At 34.1% G+C, this 25122-nt stretch overlaps 1 protein-coding gene across 1 annotated transcript in view; it reads left to right on the forward strand.

The window, feature by feature from the left end:
• The first annotated feature begins 1921 nt into the window (after window positions 1-1921).
• The window catches only part of LOC126885498 (uncharacterized), a 181462-nt gene continuing 158261 nt past the window's right edge, over window positions 1922-25122 (forward strand). The window contains exons 1-2 of the mRNA XM_050652077.1: window positions 1922-2027; window positions 6867-7032. Of these exons, the coding sequence (XP_050508034.1) occupies window positions 1922-2027; window positions 6867-7032 (272 nt within the window). The remainder of the gene's footprint in view (window positions 2028-6866; window positions 7033-25122) is intronic.

The following is a 25122-nucleotide window of genomic DNA, read 5'->3' on the forward strand; positions in this document are numbered from 1 at the left end:
TAATTGTCATTAATGTCACTGAATCTATTTTTTCTTAGCAACGAAGGGCATCTGACGTAATATACTTGACGACGGGAAATTATCAAAAATTATCGATTTAATTTAGATTTCTGTAGCTTTCTATTGGTCAGAATCTCCTATGAATGAAATAATCAATTAAATTTATGTCAAAAAGTAATTATATTCATATAAAATCTTTATATTCATATAAAATAAATTAAAACTTTACCGATTTAGTAATTATTCAATATTGATAACTATCGATTAAAAATCGAAAACGGCCATCTTGCAAGTTATTTGTCATTACTGTCATGAAATTATTTATTATGACATCTAAAATCTGAAAAGTTCTTAAATTGTAAATTACAAGTAAGTGTTAAAACCAATATCAAATTATGCTGACAAATATTATTTTATATTAATAAAACATATCTTAACCGATTGTCAAATATACCAGCAAACGAGAAGTAAACTCAACCTTCCCAGGGACATATCTGAGCTTCTTAGAGACACTACAAATATCAACAATATCATAATACAGTTTTTAACGGAAATAGGAATAAAAGACATTTAATTGTATCATAAATTTTTCAGGTATACTTTTTGTTAGTACATTATGTATTTACTTAATATTATAATTTCTTTTCATTTTTATTAATATGTATTTTCCATTGTTGTCGTTTATAACCCCAGTGGTTCGGACGACATTAAATTAAAAAAATATATGTTGGCGATAAAATTTTGTATGCACCACGTCAGTAAATACTCCTTATCGAACTCGTCTGCTACTCGCCTCGCTCGCTCTTCTCGTAATATCAGACTCGTTCGATAAAGAGTCACTTTACTGACTTGCTACATAAATAACTATTATGTACCGAATTTTACTAGAGCGTACTCGTGGTGTACAATAACTAACTTTGCTTTGATATACGGCGTGTAATTTGATATTGTTTAATTACGAAGATATGAATGATAAATAATTGAGATTAAGCAGAGAGTCTTAACATTTAAAATCATCTGTCTCGAAACTTATTATTTTGATATATCACCTTCTTTGCCTGAACCGTTCAATTGTTGGAACGCTCCAGTTCATAAAAAATGAAATATTAAAGTTATTTTTAATTTTTCGTTAAAATTTGAAATTAAATTTAAAATTTAATTCATTAAAATCATAAAAATGGAAGTATAACTTCCTACTTGCGTACACACACTCTCTTTTTGTAAGTTTATGGATATGTACTTAAAACATATTATAATTTCACCTAACATACATCAAAATTTTAATAATCTTATATGTATAATATAGGTATGCAGGTCGTGCATTAACTCCTTCAGTCATAATAGTTGCAGATCTTTACATAAGTATATGAGACTTCGTAAAAAGTCATGTTAATAGATTGAAGTATTTACCATTTATAAAAACAACCTATTATTTACATGAAATATTGATTCATAGTGACAACTAATATTTTTTATAAAAATATTCATTCGCACATTTTAGAGAAAAACTTTTAAATAGAAAGTTGTAGTAAATTAAAAAAGCCACAATTTGAGCTATGGAAAGTTCAATTTCGTTAATTTTTTGTTGCAAAAGACCCCACGAAAAGTCCAAAATGGCTTTTTGCAATTGCATTATTTATTGTAAAAATAATGTGGCTTTTTAATTTACTACAACTTTCTATTTAAAAGTTTTTCTCTTAGATAAATTATTGAATATTTATATAAATGTTAGTTGTCAGTATTAATCAAAATATTTCATGTAAACAATAAGTTGTTTTTTATTTTTATGGCCTCCAAAAGGAAATATGGCGCTTTAAGAGGTCAAAAAACGGAGGTAAAGGAACTAATAGAACCAAAACGCATAGAAAATGATACATGGATTGACTATCTAAAAAAGCTCTCCGCATAGGAAGAACAAATGATGGTAGAACCGGACACACCAGAAATTACCACAAATGAAGACGTTAATATAAGTACACAGGAAGTACGAAATACGCTCGAAAAGCTAAAGAACAGAAAAGCTGCAGGTAAGGATGGAATACCAAACGAATTACTGAAATATTGTGGAACAGCAATGACAGTACAATTAACAACGTTAATTAACAAAATCATAAAACACAATAAAATACCGGAAGAATGGAGAACGAGCGAACTAATTCTACTATTCAAAAAATGAGATAAAAGCAGTAGTATGTTCTTTAAAGGTTAAACATTGCAAAACCTCCAAATTTTAACCAACCGCTTGGATTGACATGAAATTTAGCATACACAGAGCTAATAAGTCAAAGAAAAAAGTGATATTGTGCCGATGCGTGCTTTTGCCCTAGGGGTGAGTTTCACCTCCGTTTGGGGGGTGAAAAATATATGTTCGAAATAAGTCCGGAAATGGCAAAAATGACTAATTGTAAGCAACTTTTGTTCTATAAAGTTTTTTCACCAAATTAATACTTTTCGAGTTATTTGCAAGTAAATATATTAATTTTTCTACAAAATAACCACGTTTTCAGACGGTTTTTCGCAAATAACTCAAAAAGTAAGTATTTGGTCGAAAAAAATCTCGTATCAAAAATATAGCACGTAAAAAAGTGAAAAACATGGTGTATATAACATGGCTACTATAGCTAGTAGAAGCAGAGTTATAGCTAATGAAAAATTGGTTCATATTCGTCAAATTCCAAATCGAATATTTTAACGTGCCATAACCAAAAAACGAAGCACTTTTTTGGGGAAAACTCATTTTAACTTTTTTAAAGTGTTTAAAAAATGCTTATTTTTGTGTTTTTTAAATTTTTTAAATTCAAAAGTAAACAAGTTACCCTCAAAATAAAGTTGGTCCTTTTTTTTGGTAAAAAATCGGGAAAATCACCGCCTAATTAGCATTTCAAATGAACTTAATTGTTACCACTTCACAAGTTTTTGCCTCTCGTATGTATTGGTCATATGATCTGTAAGTTTTATCAGTTCAAAGTCCTTATTTTTGACAGACCTGTAGTTAAATTGGGCTTGAACGGGTCACTTATCACGAGTGTATGCAAATTTGGAAACACCGAGTCTTAACCAATTTTTGTCTTACAGAAAAACAAAAAAATACAAAATATTATTGTTATTTTGAAAAAAAGCATTTTTTTCAAAATTAAAGTTCTTAAAAATTTTATGTTAAAACCAAATTTTTTCAAAAATAAGCACTTTGAATCGATGAAACTTACAGATCATATAAACACAACATAAGTAAAGTAACTTGTGAAGCCGTAATGATTAATTTCATTTAAGTTGCTAATTGGGGGGTGATCTTCCTGTTTTTTTTTTTTGCCAAAACAAAAGGGAACAACTTTATTTTGAGCGTAACTTGCTTACATTTGATGCTAGAAATTTTTTTACAAAGACAGAAATAAAGATTTTTTTAAACTATTTAAAAAAGTTGTAATGTGTTTTCCCCAAGAATGCTTCATTATTTGGATATTTCACATTGAATTATTCTACACTCGAATGTAAAATTAACCGGACACCTTAAAAATGGGTAATTTTTGATGTCTCGCAATTCCTAAACCTGTTGTCCGATTTAAGTGATTTTTTAATATGTTATAGCCTTATTCTTTAACAATACCGTTTTAATAATATTGTTGCTAAACAGATAAATTTTCATTGTATACGAGGTGTACCAATGAAACTGTGTTTTTTTCTAAACTTCGCATCACCCTGTGGAATATTCTAGCATTTACAAAATACTGAAATTGAAATCTAACTATAGCCTCATGTTTCTAAACATTTTGTTTTTTGATTCATTCGCGTACATTGGACCATAAAAAAGTTAGGTAATTTAACAACTAGACATGTTTTTCATCAATGCGGGGTCTTTTCAAATAAGTATGGCAACCTTTAAAGGGTAATTCTGCATGCAAAAATAATGACAGTTTGCTTTATAAACGGTATGTCCGCAATTGCTTCGTTTCTGAGATAGGGGGTGTTGAAATTTTTCTTACAAACTGATGATTTATTTATTGTTTTAAAACCGGTTGAGATATGCAAATGAAATTTGGTGGGTTTTAAGACGTAGTTATTGCACATTTTTTGACATACAACTAAGAATTTAATATTTACCATTGGCGCGCATACGGGTAATATGACAGCTCATATTACCCGTATGTGCGCCAATGGTGAATATTAAATTCTAACTTGTATGTCAAAAGTTGTATAATAACTACGTCTTAAAACCCACCAAATTGCATTTGCATATCTCAACCGGTTTTAAAGCAATAAATAAATCGTCAGTTTATAAGAAAAATTTCAACACCCTCTATCTTAGAAATTAAGCATTTGCGGACATAGGTTTATAAAGCAAACCGTCATTATTTTTTCATGTAGAATAACTCCATAAAGTTTGCCATGCTTATTTAAAAACATACTGTTTTGATAAAAAACATGGCTAACTGTTAAAGTACCTAACTTTTTAACGCTCCAACATAAGCGAATGACTCAAAAAATAGAATGTTGAGAAAACATGAGGCTATAGTTGGGTTTAAATTTGAGTATTTTGTAAATGTTAGAATACTCCACAGGGCGATGCGAAGTTTGAGAAAAAAACACAGTTTCATTGGTACACCCGGTATACAATGAAAATTTACCTGTTTAGCAACAATATTATTAAAACGGTATTGTTAAAGAATAAGGCTATAACGTATTAAAAAATCACTTAAATCGGACAACAGGTTTAGGAATTGCGAGACATCAAAAATTACCCATTTTTAAGGTGTCCGGTTAATTTTGCACCCGAGTGTATTTGGAATTTTTCGAATATGAACCTATTTTTTATTAGCTATAACTCTGCTTTTGCTGGGTGTAGAGACCTAATATATACACCGTTTTTTCACTTTTTTGTAGGCTATAGTTTTGCCAAGAAAATGTTTTCGACAAATTGCTTACGTTTTGAGTTATTTGTGAAAAACCGTCTAAAAACGTGGTTATTTTGTTCAAAAATGAACATATTCACTTGCAAATAACTCAAAATGTATTAATTTGGTGAAAAAAACTCTATAGAACAAAACTTGCTTAAAATAAGTCAGTTTATCCATTTCGGGACTTATCTTGGACATATATTTTTTCACCCTCGAGATGGGGTGAAATTCACCCCCAGGGCAAAAGCACACATCGGCACCATATCACTTTTTTTCTTTGACATGTTAGCTATGTGTGTGCCAAATTTCATGTCAATCCAAGCGGTTTTTTTAAATTTACAGCAAAAAACGTGAAAGAATGTACTACAGCCAGAAAACTACAGAGGCATCAACTTGTTAAATACTACCCTAAAACTTACAACTAAAATTTTACAAGACCTAATGAGTTATAACCTGAGAAATAAGTGTAGCAGATGAACAACAAGGTTTTCGTATTGGATATCGTGTACAGATGCAATATTCGTCACAAAGCAAATTACTGAGAAATCAATAGAGTATAATAGACCAGCATTTTCTATATTTGATTGACTTAAAGAAAGCATTTGACAGAGTAAGGCTCAAAGATGTAATCCATATTCTGTATAATAGAGAAGTCCCTCTAGATATCATAAAAACTATTGAAAACATCTACCAAAACAACAAAATGGAAGTCAGAATAAATGGACAACTTACAGAACCTATAGATATAGGCAGCGGAATAAGACAGGTAGACTCATTCAATCCTATGCTCTTCAATTCAATCATGGATGAAATCATCAAAAACGTCAACAAAGGACGAGGATATAGAATGGAAAAAAAAGAAGTAAAAATACTCTACTACGCAGATGACGCAATATTGATAGCCGAAGATGAAGATAGTCTGCAAAGATTGGTCCACATATTTAACATAAGAGCAAAAGAATTCAATATGACAATTTCATCTCAGAAAACCAAAACAATAGTAATCAGTAAAGAACCAATCAGATGTAAAATAGAAATTGATGATTTCAGTATTGAACAAGTAATGGAAATAAAATACCTTGGAATTACATTGTCAAGTTATGGAGACCTGAACAAAGAAGTGAGAAATCAAGTACAAAGAGCAAATAGACTGGCGGGATGCCTTAATAACACTATATATGGCGAAACCGACATATTAACACTGAGATGAAGTCAAGAATTTATAAAGCCAGTGTAAGACCAATAATGACATATGCATCAGAAACCAGACCCGATACAGCCACAACACAAAGACGACTGGAAACGGCAGAGATGAGAGTACTGAGAAGAATTACAGGAAATACACTGAGTGATCTAAAGAGGAGTGAAGCTATCAGAAGACAGTGTGACGTATAAACGAATGGACACTAAATTGAAAAAGAGAATGGAATAACCACATAACCAGAATGAGGGAGACACGTGTGGTCAAAATAGCAAGAGATAAATCAACAATCGGTAGAAGAAGTATCGGCCGACCGCGCAAAAGATGGACAACCTTCCATAGAGGTATCAATCCGCCAATGAACAAGCAGAATTGCTTAGAAAGAGGAAAAAGGAGAAGAAGAATATGTTGTTTTTATAAATGGTAAATATTCCAATCTACGGGGGTCGGCATAAGTCAGGCAACACTCTCGAAATTTTTTTTGAGACTAATGTGTAGGGATGGACACAAGCTCGAGCTTAGCTCGGCTCGGCTCTTTTGACGAGCCGAGCTTCGAGCTCAAGCCGGTTTGTTGCGAACCGATCAGAGCTGAATTTGAAACGAGCCGAGCTTTCCCTAACGAGCTTGTCAATATTTTAGCTCATACTCTAATACTTTTTCTAATTCATCTAATTCGGCTACAACTCATACTTTTGTTTGAAAATAAATAATTCAGACAACAAATATGTAGTTTCAATATACAGTGTGTCCGTAAAATATGGAATAAATTCCAGTCGAGCCCGGCTCGGCTCGGCTCGAATTATTGAGCCACGAACTCAACCTGCAGCTCGATGTTCAAGCCGAGATTCTATCTCGAACTCGGCTCAAAATTTCGAGCCGAGCTCAAGCTTATCAAGAGCTTGGCTCGGCTCGGCTCGGCTTGGCTCGAGTCCAGCCCTAGTAACGTGATGGTCCAGTTATCTGAAAATGCTCGAAGATTTACGTGGGCAAATGGACAACGATCCAACACCCGCGAAAATCCGTTATTTCACGCAGGATGGAGCTTCGCCGCACTACGCGGCATATGTGCAGGAGTACCTTAATCTCCATTTTGGAGAATGAATAGGCAAACGAAGAATCGTTGAGTGGTCCGCACGGTCATGTGACCTAACACCCTGTGATTTCTTCCTGTGGGGCCTTCTCAAATACCCGGCCTTTGCAAAAGGACCACCCGGCCTCCAAAACTGCAATTGAAGAAGAATGTCGTAATCTTCTTCGCGATAGCTTGACGCGCTTCGCAGGACCCGTTGCGGAACGTTGCATTGAATGCACTGATCAAGATGGGCATCAATTTGAACACTTACAGTAACACTTTTTCAAATCAATTTTGTAATTTATTTGAATAAATTCATTTTGATTTTTTCTCTTAACGCAAATTTGTTGCATGACTTATGTCGACCCCTTTATTAAAAAGGCCTTTTAACGAAGTGTCATATAATTATGTAAAGATTTGGGACGATTATGTCTGAAGGAGTCAATGTACCTACCTATTTTATATAAAATTATTAAAATTTTCATTTATTTTAGGTGAAATTATATGTTTTAAGTACATTTTCATAAACTTATAATAATCCATTCGTACCGCGTATGCGTAGAAATCTAGGATCTGCAATCGGTTTATGCTTGTAGTCGGTTCGGTTATAATCCTTGGCGCTGTGCGGACATGTAAGTATTTCGGTTCGGTTCACGCGTTTACGGCCTCGCCGCATCCACCCCCTGGACGTTCCCTTATCGCTGCTCTCTAAATTAAAGTATACAAATTATTTTCTGAAGGCAGAACTGTTCCGTGGACGTCCTTTTAATTACTACATCCATGGCTTGTACAGGTTAGAACTTGGCTTTTGTACCATTAGGCGCAATAGACTTAACTATAATAATACTCTGGGAAAATTAGGAAAAAACAAGGAAAAATTATTTTGTCTTCTTCAGATGCAAATCCACTAATCGATGTTAGCGATCACATTTTACATTATCTCTCTGTTTCTTGCAATGTGTATCAAAGATTTTATGTCGTTAGTCCCTGTCCATTGCCTTATATTTCGGAGCCAGGACATTTTCTTGCGTCCTATTCCTCTCTTGCCTTCAATTTTACCCTCGATTCTCGATTATAAGTTGAAGGAACTGGTATTTTTGGTTTCGCATAATGTGACCCAGATATGCCGTTTTCCTTTTTTTAATGGTTTCGAAAAGTTGGTGTTCTTGGTTGACTCTCTTATCTACATTTGTGACTTGCGCCGTCCATGGTATTTTTAGGATAAGGCGATAAAGCCACATTTCGAAGGCTTCTAATCTGTTTATATCCCTCGTTTTGAGTGTCCAGCTCTCTACGCCATATGGCAGCACCAACTATATGTTGCACTTCTTCTTCTTGATGTGCCTATCCGTGACGAATGTTGGCGATCATCATGGCAATCTTTACTTTATCTGCAGCAACGCGGAAAATCTGCACAGATGTTGTGTTGAACCAGGTTCTGAGGTTCTTTAACCAGGATGTTCTTCTTCTTCCTGGACCTCGCTTTCCAAATATTTTTCCTTGCTGGATGGCTTGTAGGAGGGCATATCTGGATTCATTTCGCATAATGTGCCAAGAACAACGCAACAAAGTGTCAAGAGCACCGACTGATAAGTCTGATGAGCCATTCTTTAAAAATATTCCTCAAAGTTCTTCACTACAGAATCTCCACAAAATGCGATAAGGTTATTGGTTGCTCACAATTTGGATTTCGAAAAGGCCTGGGTACCAGGGAAGCACTAGTTGCAACCCAAGTGCTAGCTCAGAACTGCTACGATCAAAGGAAAGATGTAATGATGTGCTTTATAGATTATGAAAAAGCCTTCGATCGAGTACAACATCATAAACTCGTACATATACTGAAACAACTCGACATAGATCAAAAAGACATTCGTTGCATAGAGGCTCTTTACTGGAATCAAACAGCTGTCGTCAAGGTGGACAATGAAACAACGCAAGCTCAAAAAATTCTCAGAGGTGTAAGACAGGGATGCATTCTCTCCCCACTACTGTTCAATCTATATTCAGAAAGTATCTTCCAGGAAGCTCTTGAGGAATGCGAAAGCGGCATCAAAGTGAATGGTACCTGGGTCAATAATATACGATATGCGGATGATTCGGTCTTAATAGCAGACAATATAGAAGACCTCCAAAACCTTCTTAATAAAATTGGAGAGCATAGCGAGAACATGGGACTTAGTATCAACATAAAAAAGACGAAGTTCCTTATAATCAGCCGTCAATTATGTCAACATCAAAATGCAAGATTAGCATATAACAACCAAGATGTAGAGCGCGTAAGAAAGTTTAAGTACCTGGGAACCTGGCTATGTGAAGACTGGATGTCGGATATGGAAATTAAATGTCGGATAGAAAGAGCCAGAAGTGCATTCATGAAATTCAGAAACGTCTTTACGAACTCTGACTTTGACCTAAACCTAAGATTAAGATTCACAAAATGCTATATATGGTCGGTGCTCCTATATGGCATGGAAGGATGGACTTTAAAAATAAACACAATGAATAAGCTAGAGGCATTTGGGATGTGGATCTATCGACGAATCCTTAAAGTTCCCTGGACCGCAAGAATAACAAATGAAGAAATCCTGAGAAGAATTAGTACAGAACGACAACTGATGTGCACAATTAAACAGAGAAAAACGGCATACCTGGGACACATAATTAGAAATGAAAGATATCAGTTTCTGCAAACCTTAATTGAAGGAAAGATCGAAGGAAGAAGGGGAGTGGGCAGGAAGAAAATGTCATGGCTCCGTAATGTCAAACAATGGACAGGACTAAAAAACATAGGAGACCTAATACATACTGCAAGGGATAGAGAAAAATGGTCAAACGTGATCGCGAACATCCATTAGTGGATTGCATAAGAAGAAGAAGAAGAATGTGTCCAAAGTATTCCAACTTTCGAGATTTGATGGTGGTTAGTACTTCTCGGTTCTTCCCTATTCTTCTAAGAACCTCCTCATTTGTGACCCGATCAGTCCATGGGATTTTAAGAATTCTCCGATATAGCCACATCTCAAATGCTTCCAATTTTCGGCACATATCCTCGTTCAAGGTCCATGATTCAACACCATAAAAAAGGATAGAGAAGACGTAACATCTCAGCATTCTTACTTTTATACCAAGAGCAAGGTTGTGGCTCTTGAAAAACGCCCCCATACGGTTGAAGATTGATCTAGCTTTTCCGATGCGCGCTCTTATTTCTTGGTTATTGGTCCAATCTTCATTTATTATGGTGCCGAGTTAGTTGTAGTGGCTCACTCTTTCTACAGGGGTTTGGTTGATATAGAGTTGACCTTCTGTTATCTTTTTCTTGCTGACGATTATAAGCTTTGTTTTCTTTACGTTTATATTGAGTCCATATTGTTGACTGTAATACGTGATTTTGTCCATGAGGACTTGTAGGTCTTCTAGGTTGTCCTCAAATACTATGGTGTCATCTGCATACCTGATATTATTTAGCCGGTACCCGTTTAGTAGAATACCTTTTTCAGTTTCGTGCAAAGCTTCGATAAATTTTCTTTCAGAGTAAAGATTGAAAATTAGGGGGGACAATATGCAGCCTTGCCTCACTCCACGCATGATTTTGACATATTCGGTGAGTTTACCGTCAACTCTGAGGTTTGCAGTCTGATTCCAGTAAAGGTTTCTAATTATTTTCAGATCTTGGTTGTTAAGTCCTGCTTCTTTTAGTATTTGCATCATCTTGGCGTGTTGTACTCGATCATACGCCTTCTCGTAATCAACCAGATATGCGTATACGTCGCAATTTACGTCTCTGCATCTCTGGAATGACTTGTATTGAAAACAAAGCCTCTCTCGTACCAACAGCATTTATGAACCCGAACTGGTTGGGCGAAATTTGACTTTCACATAGCTTGTAAATTCTCGTATGGATTACCTTTAGGAACAATTTTAGGAGATGACTCATGGTTGACTCAGGCTTATCGTACGGTATTCTTCGCACTTTTTGGCTCCTGGTTTTTTTGGAAGTGCAACAAACTCAGACTTCAGCCATTCTGTTGGTATTTGTCCAGAGTTGTATATGTTGTTGAATATCTTTGTGATTATTGTTATTGATTCGTTGTCCATCAGTTTGAGTAGTCTTGCTTGTATATTATCGGACCTGCTGTTTGCCATCCTTTAGCTGTGTTATGGCAGAATAAACTTCCTGCTGTTATATTCTTTGTCCATCATTTACCTCTTCTTCTAGCTCAAAGGTGTTATCTCTTTGGTCTTCAAATAGTTTTTTTAGATATTCTTTCCACGTTCTAACATTACTCTGTTTATCTAAGATGATGTTTCCGTCAGAATCAGTTAGATTTCCTCTCTGTCTCCGTCTTAGTCCACCTGTGAGTTCTTTAACTTTCCTATGTACATTGTGACTATCGTACTTTGATTGTAGAATCTCAATTTCTTGGCATCTCTCCATTGCTTCTTTTTCTTTCGCTTCTTTATTTTCCTTCTTATTGATATAATGATTGTTTTGTATGTGTCAGGGTAATATTTGGCATTTCTTCTTTCGTCCATTAGTTTTAGGATCTCATCTGTCATCAATGATTTCTTCTTGGTTAATTTATCTACCTTTAAGTGCCTATCCTTTCATTTTGAACTATTTCGGTCATCTGTTTGTTATTCTTTCGTTCGATGCGTCTCTAATTGCAGTCACTTGCTCGTTTAACGTGGCTTGGACCCTCATTTTCGTGTCAGGGCCTTTTAGCATACGTAGGTCGTATGATTGTGATTTCTTTTTCTGCACTATTTTGAGTTTGACGCGAAATACTCCCACCAGTGGAACGTGGTCCGTCTCTAAGTCTGCTCCAGGATGTCTTGACAGATGTAAAGCTGTTTCGGAATGTAGCACTTAGTAAAAATTATTTAGCAGCAGTTATTTTATTGCTGGTCTCGAATCTTAAGGTTGCATAAACTAGTACAGACGTACACAAATAGCTGAAACCTTCAAGGTCATTCTACCCGTAAATCGAGGAGCAGAAAGTCAGTTATATCAAGATAGGGGAAGCGTAAATATCCATTTATTTAACATTAGACACAGTTTTAGACAATTTGCAACGTTGCCAGATAACTTCGTAATTCTTGAAATAGTTGTTTGTTGAATTTTCTATAGAACACTAAGAGGTGAAATATTTTTTTTAAATGAATAATGTATCCAAGTACCGTACAAAATCGGATTGTGAGTGCAAAAGCTTGTGAAATCATATATGTAGTCTGTTTTAAAATTTACGCAACAAGAAGCAGAAGGAAATGCACTTTTTATTGAGATCGAAATATGAAATAATCGAATACGAGGGAAAAGTTTAGGTAGGTATAGATATAATGTTTATAGATGTCAGTTTATCCAGCGTCAAAAAATCACTAAAGAGGCGATATTATATACCTGTAACATGGCAACCCTGTTATCTGAATTCGCTCTATCGAGATTCATTTTGACACTGACGTTAGTAATTTCTTTTTTGGAAAGTTCAGTTGTCAAAAGCGACTGGAAATTACTGCACAACCAACGCACCTGCTCATAGCCAATATTATTAATAGTAAACAGACATAAAAATAACATAAACCTTACGCCAATCAATAATTATTTATTTACACCATTATAATGTATTGATAACACATGAGACAATTATTTATTGTACAAAATAAAAATATTTTTTAGAAATAAACTCCAAAAAATTATATGAGATTAGTAGACACTCCCACTATTTCTAATAATTCTTCTTTTTCTAATGAAGGATAAGTTGATTTTAGCAGTTAATAGTGTGAGGTAGGAATTTTTGTGTAGTATGTTTTTTATTCCGAATGTGTCAAAGTGAATCTCGGTAGAGCGAATTCAGTATACCTGTAATAGCACATTCTCTATGGGCAAAACATTACGTTAAAATTTAACAAAGGACCAGGCAACACTCCTTATGGAAAAGTGGTCCCGGTCAAATTTGATGAAAGTTTGGTCAATGATACTTCTTGATGTGTAGATTAAAAAAGTCCATGGCACCTGGGTCTGAATAACTACTATTCTCGAGCTACAGCCTTCTGAAGTTATTGGATTCGAGTGCTTGGTTTACGTTAAGTGCACTAATTTACGGTCAAGTGAACGAACATATTTATTATTAGAAGAAGAGAAACTCATGTTCTTCATACATACTTGCGTGTAGTATATGAATTCGTGGTCAAAAATAGTTGGATCGTATTTTAGTCTTCAGAAAACCTCCGAAAAGTCTTCAGAAAACTAAAGAAGTGAGGTATCGTGCTAAGTGCTGCTAGATCGATATAACTATAAGCATTATCATGTTTTCATGAATGCTTCTCAGTTATGGAATACCAGCAAAACTACAGTTCCGCCTTATCTTTAGAAAACTACTGAACAGTGGCGGATCTAGGGGGGATGGGGTAATTCCACTCGTAACATGTTCCAGAATAATTAAAGAAAAAATTGTTGAAACATAAAAAATACATTAATTGACATAAAACTTAAGCCGCATATCAGATTTAAGACAGGTATAGAACATGGACTTGATTTCAATACAAAAAAAAACAAAGTAAATGGTAGTTTGTAAATGCTAAATATTAATTACAATTGTCTATGGAGAAATCGGGTTTAAATCATCTTCGACTATTCGTATGTTAACATTTTGCTGATATCGGTTAGATGCATCATATGTCGTGTTAACTGACGACCTATCAGGATACTTAACATTGGGTTGATGTCTTGCAAAGCCTAAAAACCATAACACACTGGTGATATGAGCACAAGTACCTACAGTTCTCGCACCAGATTGACAGGTACAGTAGTTAATCGATTCTTCTACAGGCTCATCTTCATCATTATCTTCATCAACCGTATAGGAAATGAATACTTGGTGTTTTGTAGCTTGCCGAAACCTAGAAAATATTCGAACTCTTATGAATCCCGGTTCATCCATATTCTCATCAATTTAAAACTCTTCATCATTTTCTCTTATTGTTTTATCTTGTATGTAAGATGGTGCCAGTTTAATTTGATATATCCCCATCGTAAAGTCTTTTAGGTAGTCTAAGTCGAAAACAGGAAAGTTAGCAAAATCATGATTATGAAGCCTTCTCCATTGACCATTTCTTCTATATGATTATACCTAAGTATGAATATTATAGTTGTTATAAAAATAACCCTACAAAATTATTCTCCATAATATTTTGTATTAAAAAGCTCATCATCATTGGCTGTAGAACCCCTGGTGGACCTCGGTCTGTTCGAGAATCAGCTTCCATTCCATTCTATCCTCCGCCTTGGTTTTCCAATTTCGTACTCTTAACACCCGTAACTCATCTTCTCTGGTCCTTAAATCGTACTCTGGGCCATGGGCGCCTATACCCATGGGCAGAGGGGGCCATGACCCCTGGCTTTTCGGGTGATTTGAATTATATAGGGTTATTCAAAGTATACAAAATATAATGTGCAACATCTTCACGTTTGCCTCCCACCTAAAATTTTTTATAGGGGCGCCCGTGCTCTGGGCTTACGTCTTTTCGTCACACTATCCGCTCTTTGGTTATGAATGTGTTTTGGTGGCTCCATCTCGTTCATTTTCGTTAAATAAAGTTATTTCGTTAATTCTGGAACGTGTTATAACACACATTCAGACCTGGGTCTGAATAACTACTATTCTCGAGTTACAGCCTTCTGAAGTTATTGGATTCGGGTGCTCGGTTTACGTTAAGTGCACTAATTTACGGTCAAGTGAACGAAAATATTTATTATTAGAAAAAGAGAAACTCATATTCTTTATACATACTTGCGTGTTGTATATGAATTTGTGGTCAAAAATAGTTGGATCGTATTTTAGTCTTCAGAAAACCTCCGAAAAGTCTTCAGAAAACTAAAGAAGTGCGGTATAAAATGTGCTGCTAGATCGATATAAGCATTATCATGTTTTCATGAATGCTTCTCAGTTATGCAATACCAGCAAAACTGCAGTTCGGCTTTATCTGTAGAAAACTAATGAACAGTGACGGATCTAGGGGGATAGGGGTAACTCCACCGGTATACCGTATCGATCTAGCAGCACATTTTATACCGCACTTCTTTAGTTTTCTGAAGACTTTTCGGAGGTTTTCTGAAGACTAAAATACGATCCAACTATTTTTGACCACAAATTCATATACAACACGCAAGTATGTATAAAGAATATGAGTTTCTCTTTTTCTAATAATAAATATTTTCGTTCACTTGACCGTAAATTAGTGCACTTAACGTAAACCGAGCACCCGAATCCAATAACTTCAGAAGGCTGTAACTCGAGAATAGTAGTTATTCAGACCCAGGTTCCATGGACTTTTTTAATCTACAAATCAAGAAGTATCATTGACCAAACTTTCATCAAATTTGACCGGGACCACTTTTCCATAAGGAGTGTTGCGTGGTCCTTTATAGTTTTATGTGAAGTCCCTGTGACGCACAATTTTAGGGAAAAATTGATTTGTGCATTATCAATGCAAATATGGTTATGCAAAATAAACAAAATAATAATTTTATTAATGTCAAATAAGTACCTGATATTTCAAAAGATATTGGTAATTGTCAAATTATTTTTAAGGCAAAGAGTTGCTTTCTTGTTTAATACTAAGTTAATTTAACAGAAGATACATGGTTGCAAGATTTCCACAGAAAAATTGCTCCGGCATGGGTTCCAAATGACGACACCGTACAAGAAGATATTCAAACAGTATCCAGACAAAACCACAATTTTGACGAAAATTTTCATCTATGGGAATTGCATCGAGCCCTTGAACAAAGAAATAATACTTCTCCAGGTATAAACAATGTGTCATATTCGCTGTTGTACAACTTCCGATAGAATATAAAATTTCACTACTAAACATTTTCAACAATATTTGGACAAATAAGATACCATTACCAAATAGTTGGAAAGAATACCTGATAATTCCTATTAAAAAACCTGGCAAACCCGACCGCGATCCAAATTCTTACCGACCTATCTCCTTGTCTTCATGTCTTTTAAAAACATTCGAAAGAATAATTAAAAATAGATTTGAACATTGGTTAGAACACGATGGTATACTTCCAAGATCCCAATATGGTTTTCGCAAATCTAGGTCTACTCAAGATGCAACTGCAGCTCTAGTTACGTCAATTCAGCTTAACTTTACAAGAAATAAGTCTACAGCAGCTGCGTTCCTTGCCATTTCCGCTACTTTTGATAATGTTAATTTAGACATTCTTTACAACAAAAAATGTTGTATATTGGAATCCCTAATTCATTTGCTCTCTTTTTAAAATCCTTATATTCCAACAGATTAACTTATTTAAAAATTAATAATGATGAATTTTCATATCCTCGACTAACTAATATTGGATTGCCACAGGGGAGTATTTTAAGCCCGATTTTATACATCCTGTACAACATAGATCTTGAAGTAAGTATACCCAACAATACAAAAATTCTTCAATATGCTGATGATGTTGTTTTATATACAGAAGGAAAATTGTTAAGTAGATGTGAGGATAATTTAAAAGTCGCATTAGAAATCGTAAATCAGTGCTATGAAGAAGTAGGATTATCAATTTCAGACACAAGAACTGAGGTTTGTTACTTTACAAAAAAGCGTAGAGTTCCACAAGGCAATCTTAGCGTTGGAAAATTTAATTTTCCAATTTAAAGCTGTGTTAAGTACCTTGATACCTATCTAGACAGGAAATTGTCATGGAAAGATCAAATTCATCATATTGTTAAAAAATCAGAAAACTCAATAAATATTTTAAGAGCTTTCTGTAAAACAAATTGGGGAGCAGACCCAAATATTGCTTTGATGTTTTACCGTAACATGATCAGACCCATTTTCGACTATAGCTGTCATTTGTTTGGATCAGCGACCAATACACTTTTAAATAAACTTGAAATTCAAAAAAATAAATGCTTAAGATTATGCCTAGGCTATTTAAAATCCACTCCAGTCCAAATAATGGAAAATGAAGCAGTGGAACCTCCATTGCATTTACGCCGCCAATTTCTCAGTGATAAATTTACAACTCGAATTTTGTCCAAAAAATGTAATTACCTTCAAGATCTACATGAGCTATCAGTTTTAGACCTCACTCATAGGTACTGGAGAACTAAAAATCTGTACCTTTGGTAGAAAGTTATCTAAGTACGGTAAAGTACAGTGAAGTTATGTATAAAAGCCAAATTCCGCCTCACTACAGTGCAATGACAAAAACATTATTTTCTAACAAGGTTAAAACATGTTATTTAAACTCACATTTACTGCCAAATATGTTTGATATACTTATTAGAGAAAAATGGTTAAATGTTCAGTACATATTTACCGATGGGTCAAAAGACGCAAATGGAACGGGCTGTGCAGTATTCCACGAAAATAAAAATTACCATCATCAATATAGCCTACCTATTGAATGCTCAATATACACAGCAGAAATGATAGCAGTAATGTTTGCTGTTCAGTATGTACTACTGAATCCAACTAGCAATTATGTTATATTTACTGACAGTAAAAGCGTGGTGGACAGATTGAGTAACATTCAAACAGTCAAACACATAAACCACATTGAATTGAATATTCTTAAAACTCTGTTTGAAATTATACAATTAGGAGTAAATGTAACAATTGCTTGGATTAAGGGTCATTCGGGAATAAAAGGCAATGAAATAGTTGACAATTTTGCCAAATCAGCTTATGTGATCGGAGAAAAAATAAACAAAAATTTAATTCCAGCTTCAGATATTGATAATTTTAGCAGACAAAAACTTAAAAATAATTGGCAATTGCATTACAGAGAATGTAATACTGGCTCAAATTTTGCTCATTGTAACCCTAGGATATTCTCAAAAAGATGGTTTTACACAGAATATAACAGACATTTTATAAAGACCATTAATCGGTTGAGAGCCAATCATGCTCTTACGCCATTTTACATGCATAGAATCGGCTTGGCAGATACTCCCAATTGTACTTGTGGCAAAATCGGAGATCTAACACATGTCATATTAGAATGTCATTTAAACATAAATAACATAAACGACCTTTATAAGGAATTAAAAGATTTAAAATGTTTTTTCCCAATAAACCTAAATACTTTAATATTTACAAATGATATGGAAATTCTTCATCTCATTTATAAACATGTTAAATTATGTAAATACAAGTTGTAAACGTAATATGTAATAAATAGGCATAATTTGTTAATGTGGTTTGAAAAAATTAAAAAAAAATAATATTAAAAAAAACACAAAATAAAATAATAACAAAAAAAAATAATAAACAAAAAAAAAGAAAAAGAAAAGGAACAAAAATAAAAAAGAATAGAAAAAAAAGAAGTAAAAAAAGTGTTTCGCACAAATTAAAATATATATTAAAAAAACACAGTAAAATAATTAAAAAAAAAACAAAATACAAAAAAAAGCTACACAATGTACCAATGTATCTATCAAAATAAAATTGTAGAATGTACTTATGTTATAAGAAATTTATGACTATGAATCTGCAATCAATCAGAAACAAGTCTGGCTAATTGGCTCTGCCAAAGCCATTTTTCAAAAAAAACACCAAGTTAATTCCCAAGTACAAAATAGTTTTGGTTTAGTTCTTAGTCATAACTCTGGATGAGTCCTTGCCTGTCTGTCAATGTCCTTCCATTCCGACGTCTCTTGTGCCCTTCTTCTCCATTGTCTTACATTCATAATTTTCAAGTCGTCTTCCACGACTTCGATCCATCTCGTTCCGGGCCTTCCTTTTTTCGTCTTCCTATCGGCTTCAATTTTAATATTTTCTGTGTTGTTTTTGTATCTTCTTGTCTCTGGCCTTGTCCCAGCCATGATAGTCTTAAACTTTTCACAGATCTTACGATATCGTACCCTATAATATATTGACATTCCCTCACGCCGTGCGGGAAAATTTACTTTCACGCACGCCTTGCGGGAAAGTGCAACTTTCGGAAACGAAGTGCGTGCGTGAAAGTGGCTCTTTTAGCACGGCCGTAGAAAAAATATTTATTTTTTACTTTTAGTCAATTGTGGTAAATTGTCACGTAAGAAACATTCCTTTTTCAAATGCAGTATGATTTTTTTGTTTCAGATATCCCAATCCTAAGATTAACTGTCCGCAGTCATTTTTCGAGGCCTCGACCTTTGCGCCCTCTACAATATTATTCTACGTGCATAAATAAAAAAGATGTATTTTTTTTACTCTCTAAAAGTTGGATATTAACATGTAAAAAGTTATATGTTTATTTTTAATAAAGGTTCTGAGAAAAAAATTCTTGAAAAAAAATGAATATTTTTGGTCTTCTAAAGTGTACTAGTACCTTAAGCCGTTAATATCATCGTTTCTCCTGATTCTCCATGTGCCGTTCACCTTTTGTTCCGGGCCATATTATACCTTTCTCAGTTTCTCCCTCTCGAATGTTTTGAGTTGGGCTTCATCTTTTTTGTCATTAACCAGATTTGACAACCATGGGTTACTGCGAGTAATAATGTTCTGTAGATAGTCATTTTGTTTAACCTGGCACTGAAGTATGCGGTTAGGCAAATGCAAACTGGACGAATAAACCCATCAAAACTAGTTAATTGAATAAACCTACTGACCAACCGAACGGTTCAACTGGCCGCTTATGCCGATGATATTAATATTATGAGTAGAACATCAACAAGAGCACAGGAAACATACGCAGAGTTAAAAACACAAACAAAAATTCTAGATCTGGAAATTAACACAGAAAAAACAAAAGTAATGACTCAGACGAGAAGAAATATAGTCCCACAAAACATTATACATGAAGATGACATTGAAACGGTTGGAAAGTTTACATACCTGGGAGTAGAAATATATGCCGACGGATCAGAAGATGGAGAAATACGGAAGAGAATAACGCAGGCAAACAGAGCTTATTTTGCCCTCTCCCATATATTTCGGTCTAAAAGTGTCCATCGAAATACAAATATGAGAATCTATAAAACTTTAGTTCGACTAGTAACATGCTATGGCAGTAAAGCCTGGGTCCTGAAAGAAACATCCCAAAACAAACTCGACACATTCGAAAGGAAAGTACTGAGGAGAATACTAGGACCTGTGAGGGAAAACGAAATCTTCAGAAGTCGATACAACAACGAACTGTATCAACTTTATAAGGAAGCACCCCTGTCAGACTTCATTAGAATACAAAGATTGTAATGGGCCGGACATGTGATAAGAATGGGAGAGGATAGGCTACCAAAAAGAGCACTGAATGCTAGAATGCAGGGAAAGAGACCGGTTGGAAAGCCAAGAAAGCGCTGGGAGGACACAGTAAACAGCGAAGCACAAGCCCTTTTAGAAGTCCGTGTATGGAGAATAACAGTCACAGACAAGCAAGGGTGGAGGCAAAAAATAAAGGAGGCCAAGCCTCAACTTGGGCTGTGGTGCCGTAGAATTAGAAGAAAAACAAGAATGTGTGTGTACTTTGTACGCACGTAAGAAGTTATACTTCTACTACATATTATGTGATTTTTAAGACAATACCAAAAATTTAAAAAAATAAAAGAATAAAACGCACACAAACACATTGAAAAATGCCACAAAGAAAAAATGATTTCTGAACGATAATAATTGTTGTAAAAATAACAAATATACTTACAATCATAACATGCATAAAAAAATAAAAAATAAAACTTGCATCGGGAATTGAACCCGTGAATTTCGTGGCGCTTTGATTCGTAATCGAAGCGTAGACTCACTCGTCCAATCCCACATTATTTATCATGTGGAAAAATACGGTAACTGAACGTTTTACTGTTTGACAGTTGTTTTGAAAATTAAATTATGTAGTTTAAATTTTGTGGAAGAAAATATAAAAATATAACAAAACAGTAAGAAAACAATATATTAGATGAAGATTGGTAGAACTTTTGTTGGTAATCAAATTAAGTATGTAAATCAAAGCATTACATACCTACTAGATAAATAAATCTACGCCAAAAAATCATAATTTAAAAATAAAAATCGAACCTAATTTGGGATTTCTCTCTAAAATCCGCATTCTTGAGAAAATAAATGTATGCATTTCAACCTAATCCAAATGTATAATTACAATATGATTATAATAAAAACTACTTACCAAATTAGAATGAGTTTTCCTTGTCCAAAATAGTCCAAAAGTCCAAAAATATAGGTATATGAAAACTATTTAAAAAGGCAGTATAATTATTAACTAACTTTTGTTTGTTGTTTCTTTTCACACAAATTTTAAAACGCAACAACCATAAATAATCTAACTACAGCTGTGCCACAGCCGCCATATTGAATAATTTTTGACATGTGATTTGAACATCCAATCAGAACAAAGTTATAATGCGCATGCGCCCGGTCGCGAGGTTTTACCATATAAAAATTCACCCTCTATCGCCGGTAAAGAAGTATAACTTCAAAAAGATAGTCATTTTGGTTCTTTTGTCTAATAATTTCAATGTAATCAATCTTTTATTAGCATGGTATGTACAACTCCCACTGGAAATATGTGTATTAACTTCGCTACTTCATAATATGTGTATATTTGTAGTGTGTATAATGTGTGTAGTTATCAATTGCAACATTGTTTTCATTTTCAGGTGTTCTTTTGACGGCCATGTACTTCGATTTTGTTTCACTTATTTTAAGCCGTCTTTATCATGCTTCAGGATCAATTTCCTTGAACGCTTAGGCGTTGCTTGCTCCTACTAATGATAGCTTTATCGTCTGCATAAGCAGTAATTTGTACTGTTTTGGAATGTATAATGCCGGTTACATTGGTTTTTCTGATGACTGTTTCAAGATCAAGATTGAACAGTATGGTTGATAGTGCATCTCTTTGTCTTTTTCCCACATTGATGTCAAATAGGGGAATCAGTTCTCCATCTACTATAACTGCGGCTTTTGAACCCTGCAGTGTTATTTTTGTGAGGCTGATTTTGTTAGGTATACCTAGATTACGAATTTCTCCCAGCATTTTGTTTCTTTTCAGACTGTGAAAAGCTTGTATAAACTCTATACAGTGATGGAGAACGAAAGATGGAGATCATATTAAATTGTGAAATAAACAGAAATGAGACTAGTAGAGGTGGGAAATTTAGCGATAAAAATCTATAAATTTATATTCTGTTTATTTATATCGTCAGTAATAAAGTCAAGCATTTGGTTATAAATTTTAAGCCGAATAACCCACGAATGAGCTACTTAAGGATCAGGGGCAAGTTTTATAATATAAGTCTTATTAATGTACCGGCTATCCCAATAAGAATGGCTCTCGGCCATATCTCAGGAACCCTTTAGAGTACAGCTTTGGGAAAAATATTTATAACAAAAGTTGCCTCGGGAAAAGCCTGGAAGTTATTTTCATAATTGTAGGTACACCGCTAGAGGGCGTAATTGAATATCAAAAATTAAAAAATCAAAATTTTACAAAATTACCTAATGAAAGGGCACTGGAAATCAAATCATTGTATTCTTCATAAAATTCTGCGCATATTTGATTTCACAAGTTTAAGTCTACCTTTGTAAATAAGACGTGGGGGTGAGTGGGAACCTTCTTATGAAAAAATGGCTGTAAGTTCGGTTCTGCTAAATTAAATTTTCCATGCTTGGTCTTGTCGAAAACAGCTCTTTTTCGTCAATGTAAAAGTCTTATTTTCGAAATAGCCTAATAAGTAGTATGCCAGCTAGTATGCGTTATTTAATTATTTTCGGAAATCTAGTTTTCTTTGGAGAATATTAAATACAATTATGCATTTTTAATCCTGTATTACAAAATTAGACCAAATTAGCAACATAATACCGAAAACCGCATGTCTATACCTTTTTTCTATCTCGAGATATCTTAAGAAACGTGTAAATTTTAAACAACTGTTAATGTCACCGGTAAACTAAGTTAAGGAAAAGTAGTGCGCTATGGAAAAGGCAAAGAAACATTTTCCAGATGTAAACGTATATAATTAATTAAAACAACAATAAGACATACAACACTACAAAAGATAACAAAGAAATAAAAGCAATTACTTACTTAGTGACGACCTAAATATTCAAATTGTTGCCCATCATTTTCGATGCAAGCATTTACTCTTTCAAAAGTAGATTGAACAGCAGTCTCAATGTCTGCTTTTGCAATGCTTTGAATGGACATTTCGTATTCTCTAGATTCTAGATCATGTTTTCTCGCGTAGTGGGCCTAGCGGCAAAAACAAGGTCTTTAATCCGTCCCTATAAATAAAAGTCTAAAACAAATAAATCTGTTGCTATTCAATCTACTCTTAAAAGAGTAAATGATTGGCAACAATTTGAACATTTAGGCAGTCAGTAAGACTAAGTAAGTAGTTGCTTTTATTTCTTTGTTATATTTTACAGTGTTGTTATTCTTATTGATATTTTAATTAATTATATACGTTTACATCTGTAAAATGGAAAATGTTTATTTGTTTTTTGCATAGCACACTGCTTTGCCTTAACATCGTTTACCGGTGAAGGTGACAGTTATGTTTAAAATTTACACATTTTTTAAGATATCTCGAGATAGAAAAAAGGTATCGACATGCGGTATTATGTTGCTTATTTGGTCTAATTTTGTAATACAGGATTAAAAACGCATACTTCTATTTAATATTTTCCAAAAAAAAACTAGATTTCTGAAAATAATTAAATAACGCCTCCTAACTTGCATATTACTTATTAGGCTATTTCAAAAATAAGACACTTACATTGACGAAAGAGCTGTTTTAAGCAAGACCATGTATGCAAAATTCGATTTAGCAGAACCGGACTTACAGCCATTTTTTCATAACAAGGTTCCCACTCACCCCACCTCTTATTTGCAAAGGTAGACTTAAATTTGTGAAATCAAGTATACGCAGAATTTTATGAAGAATACAATGATTGGATTTTCAGTGCACTTTCATTGGGTAAATTTTGTAAAATTTTGATTTTTTAATTTTTGATATTCAATTACGCCCTCTAGCGGAGGACCTACGATTATGAAAATAATTTCCAGGCTTTTCTCAAGTCAACTTTTGTTATAAATATTTTTTCTCAAAGCTGTACTATAAACGGTTCCTGATATATGGCCGAGGGCCATTCTTATTGGGACACCCGGTACATGCCCCAAAAGAGGACAAGGAAGACGAAGAAAAAGACGAATTCTATGATGAATTAGAAAGAACATATGGCAGTTGCTGTACAGTTTTCCTTTAGCCCACCTTCGTTTGAAAGAAGAAATGGAAGAAGAATTGAAATTGTTGCCATAGCTACTTAATGTTTTTTAGTAGATCAATTTTGTTTTTTATACTGGTTTTGTAAATTGCATTTTCCTAACACATTTTTAATTAATACATTTAATTCAGTATAAAATTATTTCAACTACTGGAAACACATAAAAGAGAACCACCCTAATATACAGTCCAGCTCCAGCCCCAAGTTTATTCACCCGCACAACACGCAAGCTAGAAGAAATGTTTACCACCTTCTCAAATTCCTCAAAAAATATCCATATGTCAACGGTTTCACCCCTATTCAGCGGTCCCCATAAGCGCGGTCCCCGATTGAGCGGTCTCAATACAGCAGTCCCCGTTTCAGCGGTACCCCGATTCAGCGGTGCCCGATTCAGCGGTCCCCATAAACGCGGTCCCCAATAGAACGGTCTCAATAAGAAAATAATAATATGACAATGATAAGTAATTAGTTTTATTGTAGGATATTATTTTAACCTATTCTTGTTTGAAAATATACAGGTAATATCTAAGTATCTGGTATATACCCCAGTTAATAGGGAAAAAAATCATCGATTTCAGGTAAAAATGTTCTACAGGGTTTTCAAAGTTTCAAACGTTAGATGAGGGATAACTGATGATAATTCCGTGAAGACGTACAGCTGTTTTTGCTTTTTTTTTTTAACAATTGAAAAGAATGAAAAAAGCAGTTTTTTTACTATA

Source organism: Diabrotica virgifera, chromosome 5 (genome assembly GCF_917563875.1).
Source record: "Diabrotica virgifera virgifera chromosome 5, PGI_DIABVI_V3a".
Lineage (NCBI taxonomy): Eukaryota > Metazoa > Arthropoda > Insecta > Coleoptera > Chrysomelidae > Diabrotica > Diabrotica virgifera.